This window comes from Rutilus rutilus (genome assembly GCF_951802725.1).
Source record: "Rutilus rutilus genome assembly, chromosome: 8".
NCBI lineage: Eukaryota > Metazoa > Chordata > Actinopteri > Cypriniformes > Leuciscidae > Rutilus > Rutilus rutilus.
Genome location: NC_140222.1, coordinates 42,331,994 through 42,346,391, shown reverse-complemented (window position 1 = coordinate 42,346,391; position 14,398 = coordinate 42,331,994). Strand labels below are relative to the sequence as shown.

At 38.5% G+C, this 14,398-nt stretch overlaps 2 protein-coding genes across 4 annotated transcripts in view; one reads left to right on the top strand and one right to left on the bottom strand.

Moving 5' to 3' along the window:
* The first annotated feature begins 221 nt into the window (after positions 1 to 221).
* LOC311294886 (creatine kinase M-type) lies at positions 222 to 9,927 on the top strand. Its single transcript, XM_084415951.1, has 9 exons — positions 222 to 444; positions 614 to 660; positions 3,801 to 3,999; positions 4,747 to 4,907; positions 5,236 to 5,368; positions 5,486 to 5,642; positions 5,724 to 5,847; positions 5,974 to 6,163; positions 8,316 to 9,927. The coding sequence occupies exons 1-9, from the start codon at positions 411 to 413 to the stop codon at positions 8,474 to 8,476; spliced, it is 1,206 nt and encodes a 401-aa protein (XP_084272077.1). The 5' UTR covers positions 222 to 410; the 3' UTR covers positions 8,477 to 9,927.
* Positions 8,914 to 14,398, bottom strand: part of mark1 (MAP/microtubule affinity-regulating kinase 1) — a 59,867-nt gene continuing 54,382 nt past the window's right edge. For 2 of the 3 annotated variants that reach the window (XM_084415948.1, XM_084415949.1), the window contains 2 exons: positions 14,330 to 14,374; positions 8,914 to 11,084 (listed from right to left, as the gene is read on the bottom strand). In XM_084415948.1, coding sequence (XP_084272074.1) covers positions 10,742 to 11,084; positions 14,330 to 14,374 — 388 coding nt within the window. In that variant the 3' untranslated portion in view covers positions 8,914 to 10,741. The remainder of the gene's footprint in view (positions 11,085 to 14,329; positions 14,375 to 14,398) is intronic. The other variant, XM_084415950.1, reaches the window with a different exon arrangement.

Sequence of the window (14,398 nt, the reverse complement as noted above, 5' to 3'; positions counted from 1 at the left end):
CATTTTGAAAGCCCAGAATACACACCTAGATCACATGTGCACATATTGTGTGTGTGTATTTTCTCAAAGCATGCAATCTTCATATCCATTTCCTCTGTTATATCCCACAAATTTCTTCTCCACTTGTCCCCAATAATGTGCAGACCTACATTGAAAGTGTTTGTACCCAACCCTCAAGCTTCGATGTGAAGTATGATCCTGACACAACTGTATAAATAGGCACATTATTACAGGCGGGCAACCTGACACCGGCATGGGTGCTCGTGCTTTGTGTGGTGGGCGACGGGACAATAGCCGCTCATATGACGACAAGCCCCACTAGCTATTCATAGATATTGTCTACAGCTAACGTCTAGCTGTTGTCGGCTGGAGTCTATCTGTACGGTTTTCAGACATAACAGCTCCAAAAGATGTGGAAGAGAGAGAAAATGTGGATGATTAAGCGTAAGTGTCACATTTTGGATGCATGGGATGCCATTGCTTGTGGTGGAGATGTAGTGATGAACATCAGCACTGAGTTAGTCCTTTAACCACTCATTTTAGATACAAACAGAATCGTTGTGTGGCATTTGCGTGGAGGTATTCGATGTTTCATGTCTGATTTGTGTTTCAGCACCTACTGAGCACCCGAAGGAGTCGAAATACAGGCCTGTGCTGCAGGTATTCCCCTTCACAAACACCAAACCCATTTACACCCAGCTTGTGGAAAGTCCCGTACTCTTTGTCTGTTTGCGGACGAGAAAAAAAAAAAAGAGTGCTGCCAGGCGTTTGCATTGTTCCGTGATCTCGAATGGATCGCCACAACCACGTCCTCTCTCTGCACAACCTTGACCAGTTTTGGCAGGTTTGGGACGCAGTTTGGTGCACAACAAAGCAATGTTCATTTTTAATGCACTGTTGCCATCAGCGTTATTTCAGTTCAGAACTAAAATTAAAATCATTAAAAAACAAAACAGTCACTTTACTTAAAGCCTTTATGTATAATGCGTTATAAAGGAATTCATAAAGAATGTTATAATACAATATATCTTTACTTGAAAAATTGTAACCAAAGTTGAAATGCATTAGAATATGTGCAGATCTGTCAGATATTGTTACATCTAAAATTGGTTTTGTCGTGGTTTTTTTTAATGCATTAAACTTTCCATAAGTGTAATAATGAATAGAATAGCATTATAATGTTTTAGCTACAATTATTAAATCATACAATACATTAAAAGGTGCATTACAAGGTGTAATTAATGCATTAAAAATACTTTAATAATGCATTATAAATAAAGGCTTTAAGTAAAATGTTACCAAAAAAACATTTTTGTTACTTGAAATAAAACAACTGTTAACTGAAAATAAAAAATATATATATATTTATAACTCTAGGTGTCAAGGCAATATTTGTCATTTTCATTTAGTTAGTATTTACAGTGCTATGCATACGTTTAGACACCCATGCTAAAGTTGACTAAAAAGAGGAATAAAAAATCATCTTTTGGAAATTGAACTTAATGCCTTAATTTAAAAAATTAGGAAAAATCCAACCTTTAAGGACACCAATTTTCTTTGTGAATGAATAATGTATCGTAAATAAATAAATGTTCTTCCTTAAAATACAGGGTGCATAAGTTTGGACACCCCTATGTTAAATTCCCATAGAGGCAGGCAGATTTTTATTTTTAAGTATTTTTTTTTATTTTTTGTTTAGGATACTATGCATCCTGATAAAGTTCCCTTGGCCTTTGGAATTAAAATAGCCCCACATCATCACATAGCCTTCACCATACCTAGAGATTGGCATGGGGTACTTTCCATAAGATCATCTCTCAATGCAAATCAAACTAGCTATTAGGCTAACTGAAATAAAACCATGCCAATCTCTAGGTATGGTGAAGGCTATGTGATGATGTGGGGCTATTTTAATTCCAAAGGCCAAGGGAACTTTATCAGGATGCATAGTATCCTGGATCCATGAAGTAACTGGCCTTTAAAAATAAAAATCTGTCTGCCTCTATGGGAATTTAACATAGGGGTGTCCAAACTTATGCACCCTGTATTTTAAGGAAGAACATTTATGTATTTACGATACATTATTCATTCACAAAGAAAATTGGTGTCCTTAAAGGTTGGATTTTTCCTAATTTTTTAAATTAAGGCATTAAGTTCAGTTTCCAAAAGATGATTTTTTATTCCTCTTTTTAGTCAACTTTAGCATGGGTGTCTAAACTTATGCATAGCACTGTATATAGTAGTTGTTATAACTTGCTAGTACAATAACTAAAGATAAAACTGAAATAAAATGTATAAACATTCTAAAAACTAAAACAACAAAATTACTCAAATAAAACGAATTCCGAATATTAAGAACTATAATAGTTTTTAAATAACACTGGTTCACATATTCACAATATTATAATTTGGTCATGATCAAAATTTCAATCTGGCATCTAGTAAAAATGGCCCTGACTGGACTGAAAAGACATCCCTTTGGTCCACTTTAGGTGTGCATATGCATATTAAGTGTTCAGTCTATAGGTATGCACTTTTGAATGTGTATGTGCGCGGGCGCAGAGTCTTTCTTTATAAAGTGACATTGCCAAATTACAAGTTTCCATGGATCCATGTGAATGGGAACAATTTTGATAACGTTTCAGAGGGAAAGGGGAGGGGAGGAGGCCTAAGAGGCTTTCACGGGGGACACAATCTCTGCTGACAATTCAAGGATGTGTTGTGGTTGTGTCCTGGCGCAGGTCCTCCATCTGATCTGGATACGGCCCGGATCTGGCTGACTTCAGTAAACCTCAGAATAAATGGAAAGACTAGCATTAGCGTAGATGCCATTCTTCTTATGATGTAACGAGTACATCAGGTGTTATAGGAAGTGTTCCCGGGTCCGGCTGACCTAATCTATGCAGCCTAATAATCATTTAACTGATTTTAATAATAGAAATGTAATGTTCTATATGTGTCTATATGTCGTTTTTAGTCTAGCTTTGAACTGACAGAGTGTGTCTGCTTCCCAGACAATGGTAGGAAGACTGTTCCAAAGTTTAGGTGCTAAATAGGAAAAGGGTCGATTTTGATATTCTATAATTTTGAGATCTCAATAGACGTGAAGGACTATAATGCGTTAAGAGCTCGCTCAAGTACTGCGGAGCTAAACCATTTAGTGCTTTGTAAGTAATCAGCAATATTTAAAAATGTATACAATGTTTAATAGGGAGCCAGTGCAGTGTTGACAGAACCGGGCTAATATGGTCATACTTCCTGGTTCTAGTAAGAACTCGAGCTGCTGCGTTTTGGACCAGCTGTAGTTTGTTTATTAAGCGTGCAGGGCAACCACCCAGTAGAGCATTACAATAATCTAGCCTTGAGGTCATGAACGCATTAACTAACTGTTCCGCATTTTTCATTGAAAGCATGTGTTGTAATTAGACATATTTTTAAGATGGAAAAATGCGGTTTTACAGATACTAGACACGTGACTTTCAAATGAAAGATTGGTATCAAAGAGCACACCCAGGTTCCTAACCGAAGACGAGGACTTGACAGAGCAGCCATCAAGTGTTAGACAGTATTCTAGGTTATTACGTGAGGACGTTTTTTGTCCAATAATTAGAATCTCTGTTTTTTCAGAACTAAGTAGGAAATTACTAGTCATCCAATTTTTTTTTATATCAGCTATGCACTCCATAGTGGACCATCGAAATTAAGAGTCACCCATCCTGCTTCTGTAGATATGATATCAGTGCATGCATGAATAAATTAAAATATGTTAATAGCAATATCTGATGTTGTGTTTTGCCCAGAGTTTACTCCCCCGTGACCCTATGAGCAGGTTCAAGCTGAAGAGAAGTTCCCCTAAAGATGAGTTCCCAAACCTGGACAGAAACCGCACCCTCATGGGCCGAATCCTGGACCTGCACATGTACACGCGACAGTTCAACCGGGCCACGGAGAGCGGGGTCATTTTTGATGATATCATACGGCCCGGACTCGAGGATCCGGGTGAGTTATTCTTTGATATTCACTGGATGAAAATGCTGTTTTTACACATTCGCACAAACCGTCGGTTCATAGAATGAGTCACAGTCTCCACTGAACGGTTAGCGGGCGTTAGACTGCAGAGAAATGAAACCCGAAGCCCATCTAACACTTCTCTGAATGAATGATTCCAGATATGAGAATGAAAAAGATGTGCAAATACACAGATGACACATGATCCACTAAATCATGTCGTTAAGACTTTGAACATGTAATCATGTATTATTCATTTGTGTTTACATTACATGTAAATGTTCACCATTACCCTCACAGAAACTTTTTTTGTTGTTGTACTTTTACATCTGAAGACATCATTACTATGTTTATTTAGTTATTTTTCTCATGGGAACCCTTGTGAAAAAGAAGTACACTTAAGAGTACTTTTAAAAAGAGTACGTATTACAGAAAGAGTAATTAGCACTGAAGAGACTCGAGTGAATATCAGGTCCTGGTCCCTGGGGTTTCATAAGGTACTTCATTGTTTGGTGTTTAAATTATGTGGACTTTTTTATTATTATTATTATTATTGTTTGGGGTCCCTGTGAGGGAAAAGGTTGACAATATGTTTAAGTCATGCATTTTCTGCCATAAATGTCCAACCACTGAGAACGCAAAACACACCTTTCTCTCAATATTTACACACATGCTTTGCATTTGTAAACCCTGTCCTTTTATGTTATATTTTGGATCTTGTGTGGCTTTGTCCGACAGGGCAGTCCACAGGACCGAAAGCAGTCGGCTGTTTAGCGGGAGACGCTCAGTCATATATCCTGTTCTGTGACTTCTTTGACCGTATTATTGAGTCTTACCACGGCTACAAGGTCACCTCCGACTCTGTGCAAGAGAGCGACTTCAATTATGACAACCTGAAGGTACGAAGAAAAGAATAACTAGTAACATCTCTTTAATGTCTCAACAGTGAGATTAAATGGAGACCAAATGGACACTTTTGCTGAAGTGTCCTGATGTTTTACCTGAGGAAAAGACTTTGCAATGTCAAGTGCAATGATAAGTCAGATATAAACTCTGCTATGCTATCCACTTGATGGCACAGCTCCACACTAGCTGTGCCAGTCATTTTACTCACATTTTATGTAGAATCTTTCCTCTCAGGGTAAATTTTGTGATTGTACTACCGTCATGAGAGATCTGTAGTGCCAGCATGCTGTGGAAGGATAAAGTCTGTGTTTATGTGTGTAGGGAGGCGATGACTTTGACCAGGAGTATGCTGTGAGTTGTGAGGTGACTGTGGGCCGCAGCGTAGAGGATTACTCCTTCCCTACACACTGCAGCCGAGGGGAGCGCAGACAGCTCCTCACACTGGCCAAAACAGGTACTGCAGTTAAAACATGGTCATGGGTCTCCTAGGTGTGTCCAATCCTGCTCCTGCACGCTTGGACACCCCTGACTTAGACGGATATGCTTTATGCTAATGTAACTTGTGTTGTAGCTTTGGAGCAGTTGGCTGAGGATCTGCCAGGAAAGCTTTACTCCATAGATGAACTCAGCCATGAGAGTGAAGACCGAGGGGTTGTGATGGACGCTCCACCATCTTCTCTGATGAAGATCGGCGTGGCTCGTGACTGGCCTGATGCGAGGGCCCTGTGGTTGGTTAGGGTTCATAAGTTGTGGTTAAATAAATGTTAAGCAATTTGATTTTTGCTTATATGTTTTTGCCCTCCAATCAGGTTGAGCAAGGACGGGACCCTGGCTGTCTGGGTAAACATGGAGGACCATCTGAAACTAGTGTCTTATAGAAGTGATGCTTGCTTGCAAGAAGCATTTAAAACTGTCTGCATAAATGTGCTGAAGGTTTATATCAATCGACTACCTTATCAAATATCATGTTGATATGTTTTCTATGAGAAGACAAAAGGTCCTAATACTGAACCCTGAGGCACGCCACAAATCTAAAATGTGTTTTTTTTTTTTTTTTAGATGGAGGCAGTGTATAATAAACGGAGACACCCGTTTATCTGGAAGCCTCACCTGGGCTGGGTGGTCAGCTCACCTGCGGAGGTGGGCACAGGCCTGAAGGCAAGTGTCTCAGTGAATCTGCTTCATCTCGCCGAGAACAAACGCATAGATGACATCTTGGACAGACTACGACTGCAGATGGAAGCAACAAGTATGGCTAAACTCATTCGTGTAAAATCATACATGAAATCAGCCACAGTCTAACATAAAAATGTAATTAGGGTGGATTCAAATGTGACTAGTTCCCTAATATATAGTAGGCGAAAACAGTGTGTGAAAATAATAGGGTAACACTTTACAATAAGGTTCATTACCTTAGTTAATATGAACTAAGAATGACCAATCTTAGTTAATATTAGTTTCAACATTTACTAATACGTCATTGAAATCAAAGGTTGTGTTTGTTAACATCAGTTAATGCACTGTGAACTAACATGAACAAACAATGAACAGCTGGATATTTATTAACTAACTTTAACAAAGATTAATAAATACTGTAACAAATGTAGTGCTCATTGTTAGTTAATACATTAACTATTGTTTACTTAATAATGAACCTTATTGTAAAGTGTTACCAAGAAAAGTAAGTCTGAATTTGCAGTACGTGTAAAAAAAAGTAGGTAAAAAGTACCCGAATGACCAAAAATTCTATAATAATAGACACTTACAGTACCAGTCAAAAGTTTGGAAACATTACTATTTTTAATGCTTTTGAAAGAAGTCTCTTATGCTCATCAAGCCTGCAGTTAAAAAAAAAAAAAAAAACAAAAAAAAAAAACAGTAATATTATGAAATATTATTACAATTTAAAATAATGGTTCTCTTTTTTAATATACTTTAAAATGTAATTTATTTTTGTGATGCAAAGCTGAATTTTCATCAGCAAGTACTCCAGTCTTTGGTGTCTTATGATCCTTCAGAAATCATTCTAATATGATGATTTATGATCAATGTTGGAAACAGTTGTGCTGCTTAATATTTTTTTATAACCTGAGATACTTTTTTCAGGATTATTTGATGAATAAAAAGTTAAAAAGAACTGTATTTATTTAGAATAGAAATCTTTTGTAACAATATACACTACCGTTCAAAAGTTTGGGAACAATAACTATTTTTTTTTTAAGAAATTAGTACTTTAATTCAACAAGAATGCGTTAAATTGATAAAAGGTGATGGTAACGATTTATATTGTTAGAAATGTTTTTATTTTGAATAAATGCTGTTTTTATGAATAAATGCTGTTAACGTTTTACTCATCAATGAATCCTGAAAAAAGTATTCCAAAAATATATATTAAACAGCACAACTGTTTCCATCATTGATAATAACTGAGTATCAAATCATCATATTAGAATGATTTCTGAAGGATCATAAGACACCAAAGACTGGAGTACTTGCTGATGAAAATTCAGCTTTGCATCACAAAAATAAATTACATTTTAAAGTATATTAAAAAAGAGAACCATTATTTTAAATTGTAATAATATTTCATAATATTACTGGGGTTTTTTTATTTATTTTTTTAGTTTTTTAACTGCAGGCTTGATGAGCATAAGAGACTTCTTTCAAAAGCATTAAAAATAGTAGTGTTTCCAAACTTTTGACTGGTACTGTATATAATAGACAATAGATAGTAATAGACACTTTACTATCCCATGAGGCAACAGCAGCCGGGTTGTGAACGGCAGTGAAGCGACTAACGCTGCAGGTCACATCACAATGACAACGCGGCGGATGCATCACGTCCAGATTACATTCATACTATATAGGACATACTTTAGTACTTACTCTAAAGATGAGAATACTTCTAGAATACGTGTTTTATTTTTCCTCTGCCAGGGGCGTCTATAGCACTCCCATGAACCACACCGTAAAAGGTTGTGAAATTTAGGACACTAATCGGGGCTGATCTCAGCATTATTGGGGTATTTTAAATGTTCTAGTGCCACAAACAGTCCAAAACAACTTTTGCACAAAATGGTATAAAGCATTTTTGGCTCATGTCCTCAGTGGTTTCAATGTCCACCATTTTCATTTAATACATTTTTGCCATTCCTTCTTCAAATTCAATGCAACATGAATCAATTTCTGCCCAGATGATATTCACACCAAGCTTGTAAAACAAAACCATTTGCTTCATGAAGATGATGGCAAGAACAACAAACATTTCAATGTCATGCATAAATGAGAATGAAGCTGCCACTGTTATATTTGCATGATTGATCTACTAACCTGAAAAAACTAACTACTCTACTCAACTACTCTAAACAAACTTAAACCGTTGCATTATTTTTAACACACAGACGATCCAGGCGTCTACAAAATCAGCAACCTGCAGACCATTGGGTTAAATGAAGTGGGGCTGACCCAGCTAGTGGTGGACGGGGTCAAACTTCTCATCCGAATGGAGAGAAGACTGGAGAACAACAGCGGCATTGATGACCTGGTGCCGACTCAGAAGTGAAGCAGCCGTCATGTTCTCATCAACATTGTGATTGATAAGGGACTTTGCGACACTTTTTGCTTTGTTTGTAAAATATTTTTTGAAGCTAGTGGTTTATTCGATCATTAAGGGTGAATCTCACGAATAAAACACCCTGGTAATAGCCATTACACCCACACATATCTTCATAAAAATGTCATCATTTTCCATAAACGCAATCGATTTCTTTCTTTCGATCGATTTTGGGCTGAAATATGAACAGGGAATTTCTTTGTACCGTTCATGAAATTCACCCTACATATATATTTTTTGTTGCATTTGCGTCAGTTAACAGACAAGAAAACGTACTATATCCTAAACATAGATGATCATGTGCAAAACAAGAAAGAACAACAGATTGCTTGATATAATTACTGCAACGAGGTTAGTGGGAGAAAAAAAAAAAAGGACACAAAACATTTTAGTTCAAAGACTCATTTCAAGTAAGCTTTAATGTGCTCCAGTGGGACTGAAGTTGAACCACAGTGGCCCAAGGGATTTTCCGCAGAAATGTACAGTACAATGTCGAGAGAATAAATGGGAAAAGTGTGTGGAAGGACGAAATGTGTTGAAGAGTTAATTGCATTTTTTTTTTTTTTTTTTGGAGATCCTCAGCCTTCAGCTTCCTTCCCGAAGAGTTTCGCTTTGAAAAAAAAAGAAAAGAAATTTGTCCTGGAAATGTACCGTCACAAAAAATGGAACATCACAGTCGACATCCGAACATTCAACGCCTCTCTGAGCTTTAATCACAGCTTTACCCTTTTAATATGTTTAGTCACTAGTCCTTTCTCCCCTCACACTACGCTAACTTGACCTCATCTTCCCTCAAAAGTGTGCAGTCACAACCTCTTCAATCAGCATTACAGTAATACAACATAGACAGCATTGCACATTTAACCTTCAATACTTCAGTACAAAAGAACTAGTAGAAAGTACCAGTGGTTGTAATCCATCATCATCATCATCTTCATCTTCATCGTCACCACTTATTATTACAAAACAAATTACACTTAAAAAAAACAAAACAAAAAGTCATGCATTCTCTGGATGAACAGTTTCTACAGGTAATAAAACAAGGCATAAACTGGCTTAATAAATAAATTTCTTGTAGTTATTATTAGTTGAAGCTTTTCACGTTCTGGATTCTGAAAGAGAAATGCAGTGTTTCTGAACTGGCTCACTCTCTCTCGCTCCACACACACACACACACACACACACACACACACACACACACACTGCAGTGTTTCTGATGATGTGTGTTCTCTCAGGAATGTTAATGTAGATGCTCATGTGCTATTTTCTAGCTGATCTGTACATCCAACGCATCCGCATCTGGGAAATACACCGCCTGCTCTACACAACACTTAGCCGTTAATTCTCTGATGTTATGATCGCGTCTAATTCTCACTCTGAATTAAAAGGACAATTCACCCAAAATGAAAGTTCTGTCATTATTTGCTTACCCTCACGTCCTTCCGGTGTATGTTGTTATTTCTCAATGGAATACAAAAGTAAACTAAACGCAGCACGTTTTCAGTGATTATAACAACTTACAATTTGGGATTGATACACAGTAACGCGTGGCTATTGCAACACAAATTGTGGTGTTTTTTTGGAGCTGGTCAAAATGGAAATGTTTTTCATGGAAAATAACAGCATACGGGCTTGATCGGACGAGGGTGAGAAAATAACCGAATTTCCACCGTCGCATGAACAAACGTTGAGAACATATAAAAGAACGATTAAAACCGGGTGGTGTCAGTCTAAAAAAAAAAAGCAACAAACTAAACAAGTATGACACATTGAACATAATTTTTCTGTACAGAGCCCAATGGTGACTATACAACACCTCCACATAAGTAGGCTGAAAGTCTTGTTTTATACAACTCTATGATCAATTCAATACAACAAAAACATTCTATATCTTAACTGTACATGTGGAAAAAAGTCGGTCTGAAGTTCGTTACGATAATTAGCTCGACAGATTTTGTCCCGCCGACCCTGAAAGGGTTTCGATATTATTGCAAGATGGTTGTTTTAACCAGGCGTATAATGCTAGAGGTCGTGAAGATCGGGCGGGGCGAGGGCGGTTTTTTTGCATTCGTATTTTTTTAGTCTCCACTAAACATTACAGCAGTAGCTTACAGAAGCAGGAACTCAAAAAATGGCGCTCAGACTTCCCGGCGAAATTCCTTTTTAGTGTTTTTTTTTTTCTTTTTTCCCCACGTATTTTTCCGAACCCTTCTCTTACAGCTTGAGCTCATTGGCAATTTTGGAAGCGATGTTCTTGAAGGCGATGGAGGTTCCCGATATGCGTTTGAAGCGGACGCCGTTGAGCGACAGGCGGGGCAGTTTGCACACCTCCATCTCCCACTGGACGAGGCTGTCCTGCCGCGCGTCTCCGTGGACGCAGAAGAGCAAGAAGCGCTCGCGCTGCTCGTAGTCGCAGTTGTTGGCGTCCAGCACCTTGCGGATCTCTCTCATCATGTCTCCCGGCTCCATGGACGAGGTGGTCTTCATGCTCCAGGTGAAGCGCAGCGATCTCGGCTTCGAGTCGCGACCCTCCTCCTTGGGTTCTCCGGATCCGCTCCTGATGACAAACACAGAAGCGTTCAGAGTGTCAGGTTTATCTTCATCACTGATAATACCCAGAGAGCAACATAGTGTCGGCCCAGATCTGATACACGAGGTTCCCACGCGGCCCGGATGTTGCTGTCTGGGTAAACCATGAGTATTGTAGAGTTAAGACCAGTGGTCGGTTGCATAAACAGCTTAGGCTAGTCTTAAAAGTTAGTCATCTCAATTTTTTCATCAAGACTTGCCCCTAACTTTTAAGTAATTTACATAAATTGGTAGATTGGTCTAATTAAAATTGAGAAAGCAAGACTGATTAGCCCTTGGTTAACTGCTAATTGGTCGAACTAGTTCTTAAGACACAGTCTTAAAGGGATACTTCACCTCTGGAAAGATGAATGTGTATTTAAAATAGGTCATTTATGTAGTAGAAATGTGAAATTATTTTTGAATTTGGAGCTTTCTAGACTGAGAAAAGACAGAAAATGTATTTTTGGCTCATGTGGATGAAAGACAACAACTCCCAGAATGCACTTGCTTCGCTGCCCTAAGAGGCCACTCCCAAGCCACGCCTACCGGTAAGAGAGCGCAATTAAACAACAAGGTACTAGTGAGTCTCCGTGACGAGTTTGCCCGGGATTTCGAGATCACCCAAAATGTCCGGGATTCGGCTTTTGCGTTCTACAGTCGCCATTCCTCATGTTAGCTGTGGCGAGCAGGACGAGGCTGAGGGCTGCGGGAGAACGGCGCGAGGCCGGTGGCGTGATTACTGATGAGCGACACCTGTGAGACGCACCGGTCTCGTATCTCTCACGAATTTTATTGGCAATGTTAAAACACACATCAACCGATCACTTGTTTAGCGTTCAAGTAAACACTACATTCAGATTCACCAATCGGAATGAATTCAGTTAGATTGAAACAAAAGGTGTGCATGTAAACAATGAATGGCGACTGCAGAAAGCAAAAGCCGAATCCCGGACATTTTGGACGATCTCGACAGCCGGACATGTCCGGGAAAAAGAGGATGGTAACCCCTACTACTCAGCTTTCTCCACAGAACAAGAGCCTGTTAGCTTAGCTTCCAAAGAAAGACGGCTGACACTGTGTGTACATTCTGTGAGTGAGATCCAATGAAAACATGTGGAACAGCTCCTCCTACTGGCTGTAGTCTCTCGCCTCTGGCCAAAAAATCCTCTGATGATGCTAAATGATGATTTTTGCGTCATCGGAGGATTTTTTCCAGACCAAAAATACATAAATCTCTCGTCTCAGAGGGACATGAGGGAGGGAAGCACGGTAATTCGAAAATACTACAGGTTTTCTACTCATACAAAGCTTAATGCTAAATGCTGAAGTATCCCTTTAACATAGTGGCTAAGTTTATGCAACTGGCCCCAGGTCACACCAAGAACAATAGCTAGAAAGATAACTATATTAGCGTCCACACCTGCAGACGGTTTCGCTCTATTTATTCTAAGCGTTCGCCGCAGTTTTGTCGCCTGTCACTTTAAATGCTCAAGCGCCCTGAAGTCGGATCGACTCTGATTGGCTGTCAATGTTTTTTATATATTTCATCAGCTAGAAAAAAATCGTTCCTCAGTGACGTTATCGTTATAGTTGTGCTGTGGACTCTGCTCTTCTTTTAGATTGCTTTGAGGCCCGTTCACACCAAGGATGATAACTATAACGATTTTAAAGAGTTTTAATAATCGTTCTAATTTACTAATAGCAAAGTCTACTAAAACTATAACGAAATGAAGAAATGATATCGTTGAAATCACTTTCAGAACTATTTTTTTCCAGCTGATAAACGATAAAAACATTGACAGCCAATCAGAATCCACCCGACAATATAGCAGCGAACGCTTATAGTAAAATTAATGTTATCGTGCGTTAGTTTGTTCGCTATTATAGTTATCATTATTGGTGTGAACACTATCAACGCTATTATCCGTTCACACCATTATCCAAAGCTTTAATAATCGTTCTAATTATGAGAAGAGGGAAGTCCACATCACAACTACAGTATAACGATAACGACAGAGAGAAACGGTATCGTGGGAATCCCTGTCAAAGCAATTTTTAACAATAAAATCATTGACAGCCAATCAGAATCCACCTGACTTTAAAGAGCTTGAGTTTATAAAGCGGTACACAACTTCACTGCAATGCTCTAATATAAAAATCTGTAGGTTTGTTTGATAATATAACTATGATATAAATATCATTATTGGTGCAAACAGACCTTTAAGGGCCACCGTTCACACCAGATGATGAAAGTTATCATAATCCTTCTGTGAGAATAGCGAAGTGAACATGATAATGGCCGAGGAACGATATCACTGGAATCACTTTCAGCGAGATTTCCATACTTTAACTCTTTCCCTTCTTTAACTCGAGTTAAACTGCATCGAGTTTAACTCTTTCCCCTCCAGCGTTTTATAAAAATTCGCCAGATTCGCCATCAACCCGCCATCAACCAAAGCCTGCAGTCGCTTCCTCTTCTTGGGTCGACATTTCATTCGGTAATGTTAGGCAGATTTGATTTATATGCTGTTTAATGTTAAGCAATGCTTGTTTTTGGATCCGCAGATTCTGTATTTCAGAAGATGTGCAATAGCGCCCCCTACCGTATAAAAATGAAAGTGAAAACATGGATGGAAAGAGTTAAAGAGCTCAAGCATACAAATCTCCATATGAAATAACTAGCGCATGCTTATAAGAAGCAGAATGTTATCGTCTATCGGTGTGGCTGGTAATATATTGTAATAGTTATCTTTATATTAGATGTTCTTGGTTTCAACAGGACTTCACAAAAATTAATAAGGTGCATGGGGGAAAAAATCTGTGCATGGGAAAAAAAATTAGAGCGAAAAGCATAACATACAAATTAGGCACACAATATATAGTGTATATGTTTGGACGTGTGCTTCTGCTTTTTTGAGGTTGTAAGATTTTCAGTAACGGTTCATCACTACTATAAATGGACTGACAAATGAACATGGTTGTTTAGAGAGTTAAAATCTATATTAGAAAGACAGAAGACAGTTCTCATTGCTTAGAAAACATGCAAAACACACATACAATCAGAAATCTCACACACACACACACACACACACACACAGTCGTCATCTCAACACGTTGGATCAACGCTGACTCTTGTCGACTGGCCTGAAGGGGCAGCAACAAATGCCCCACAAGCAACAGTTTCACATAAGACAAAGTCTAAAGGAATCAGAGGATCAATGGAAACCTCACCTCATACTGTACGCCCGACCGCGGGCCTCTCCTTCACTGGGTAACCTTGGGGAATATCAGAGGTCATAT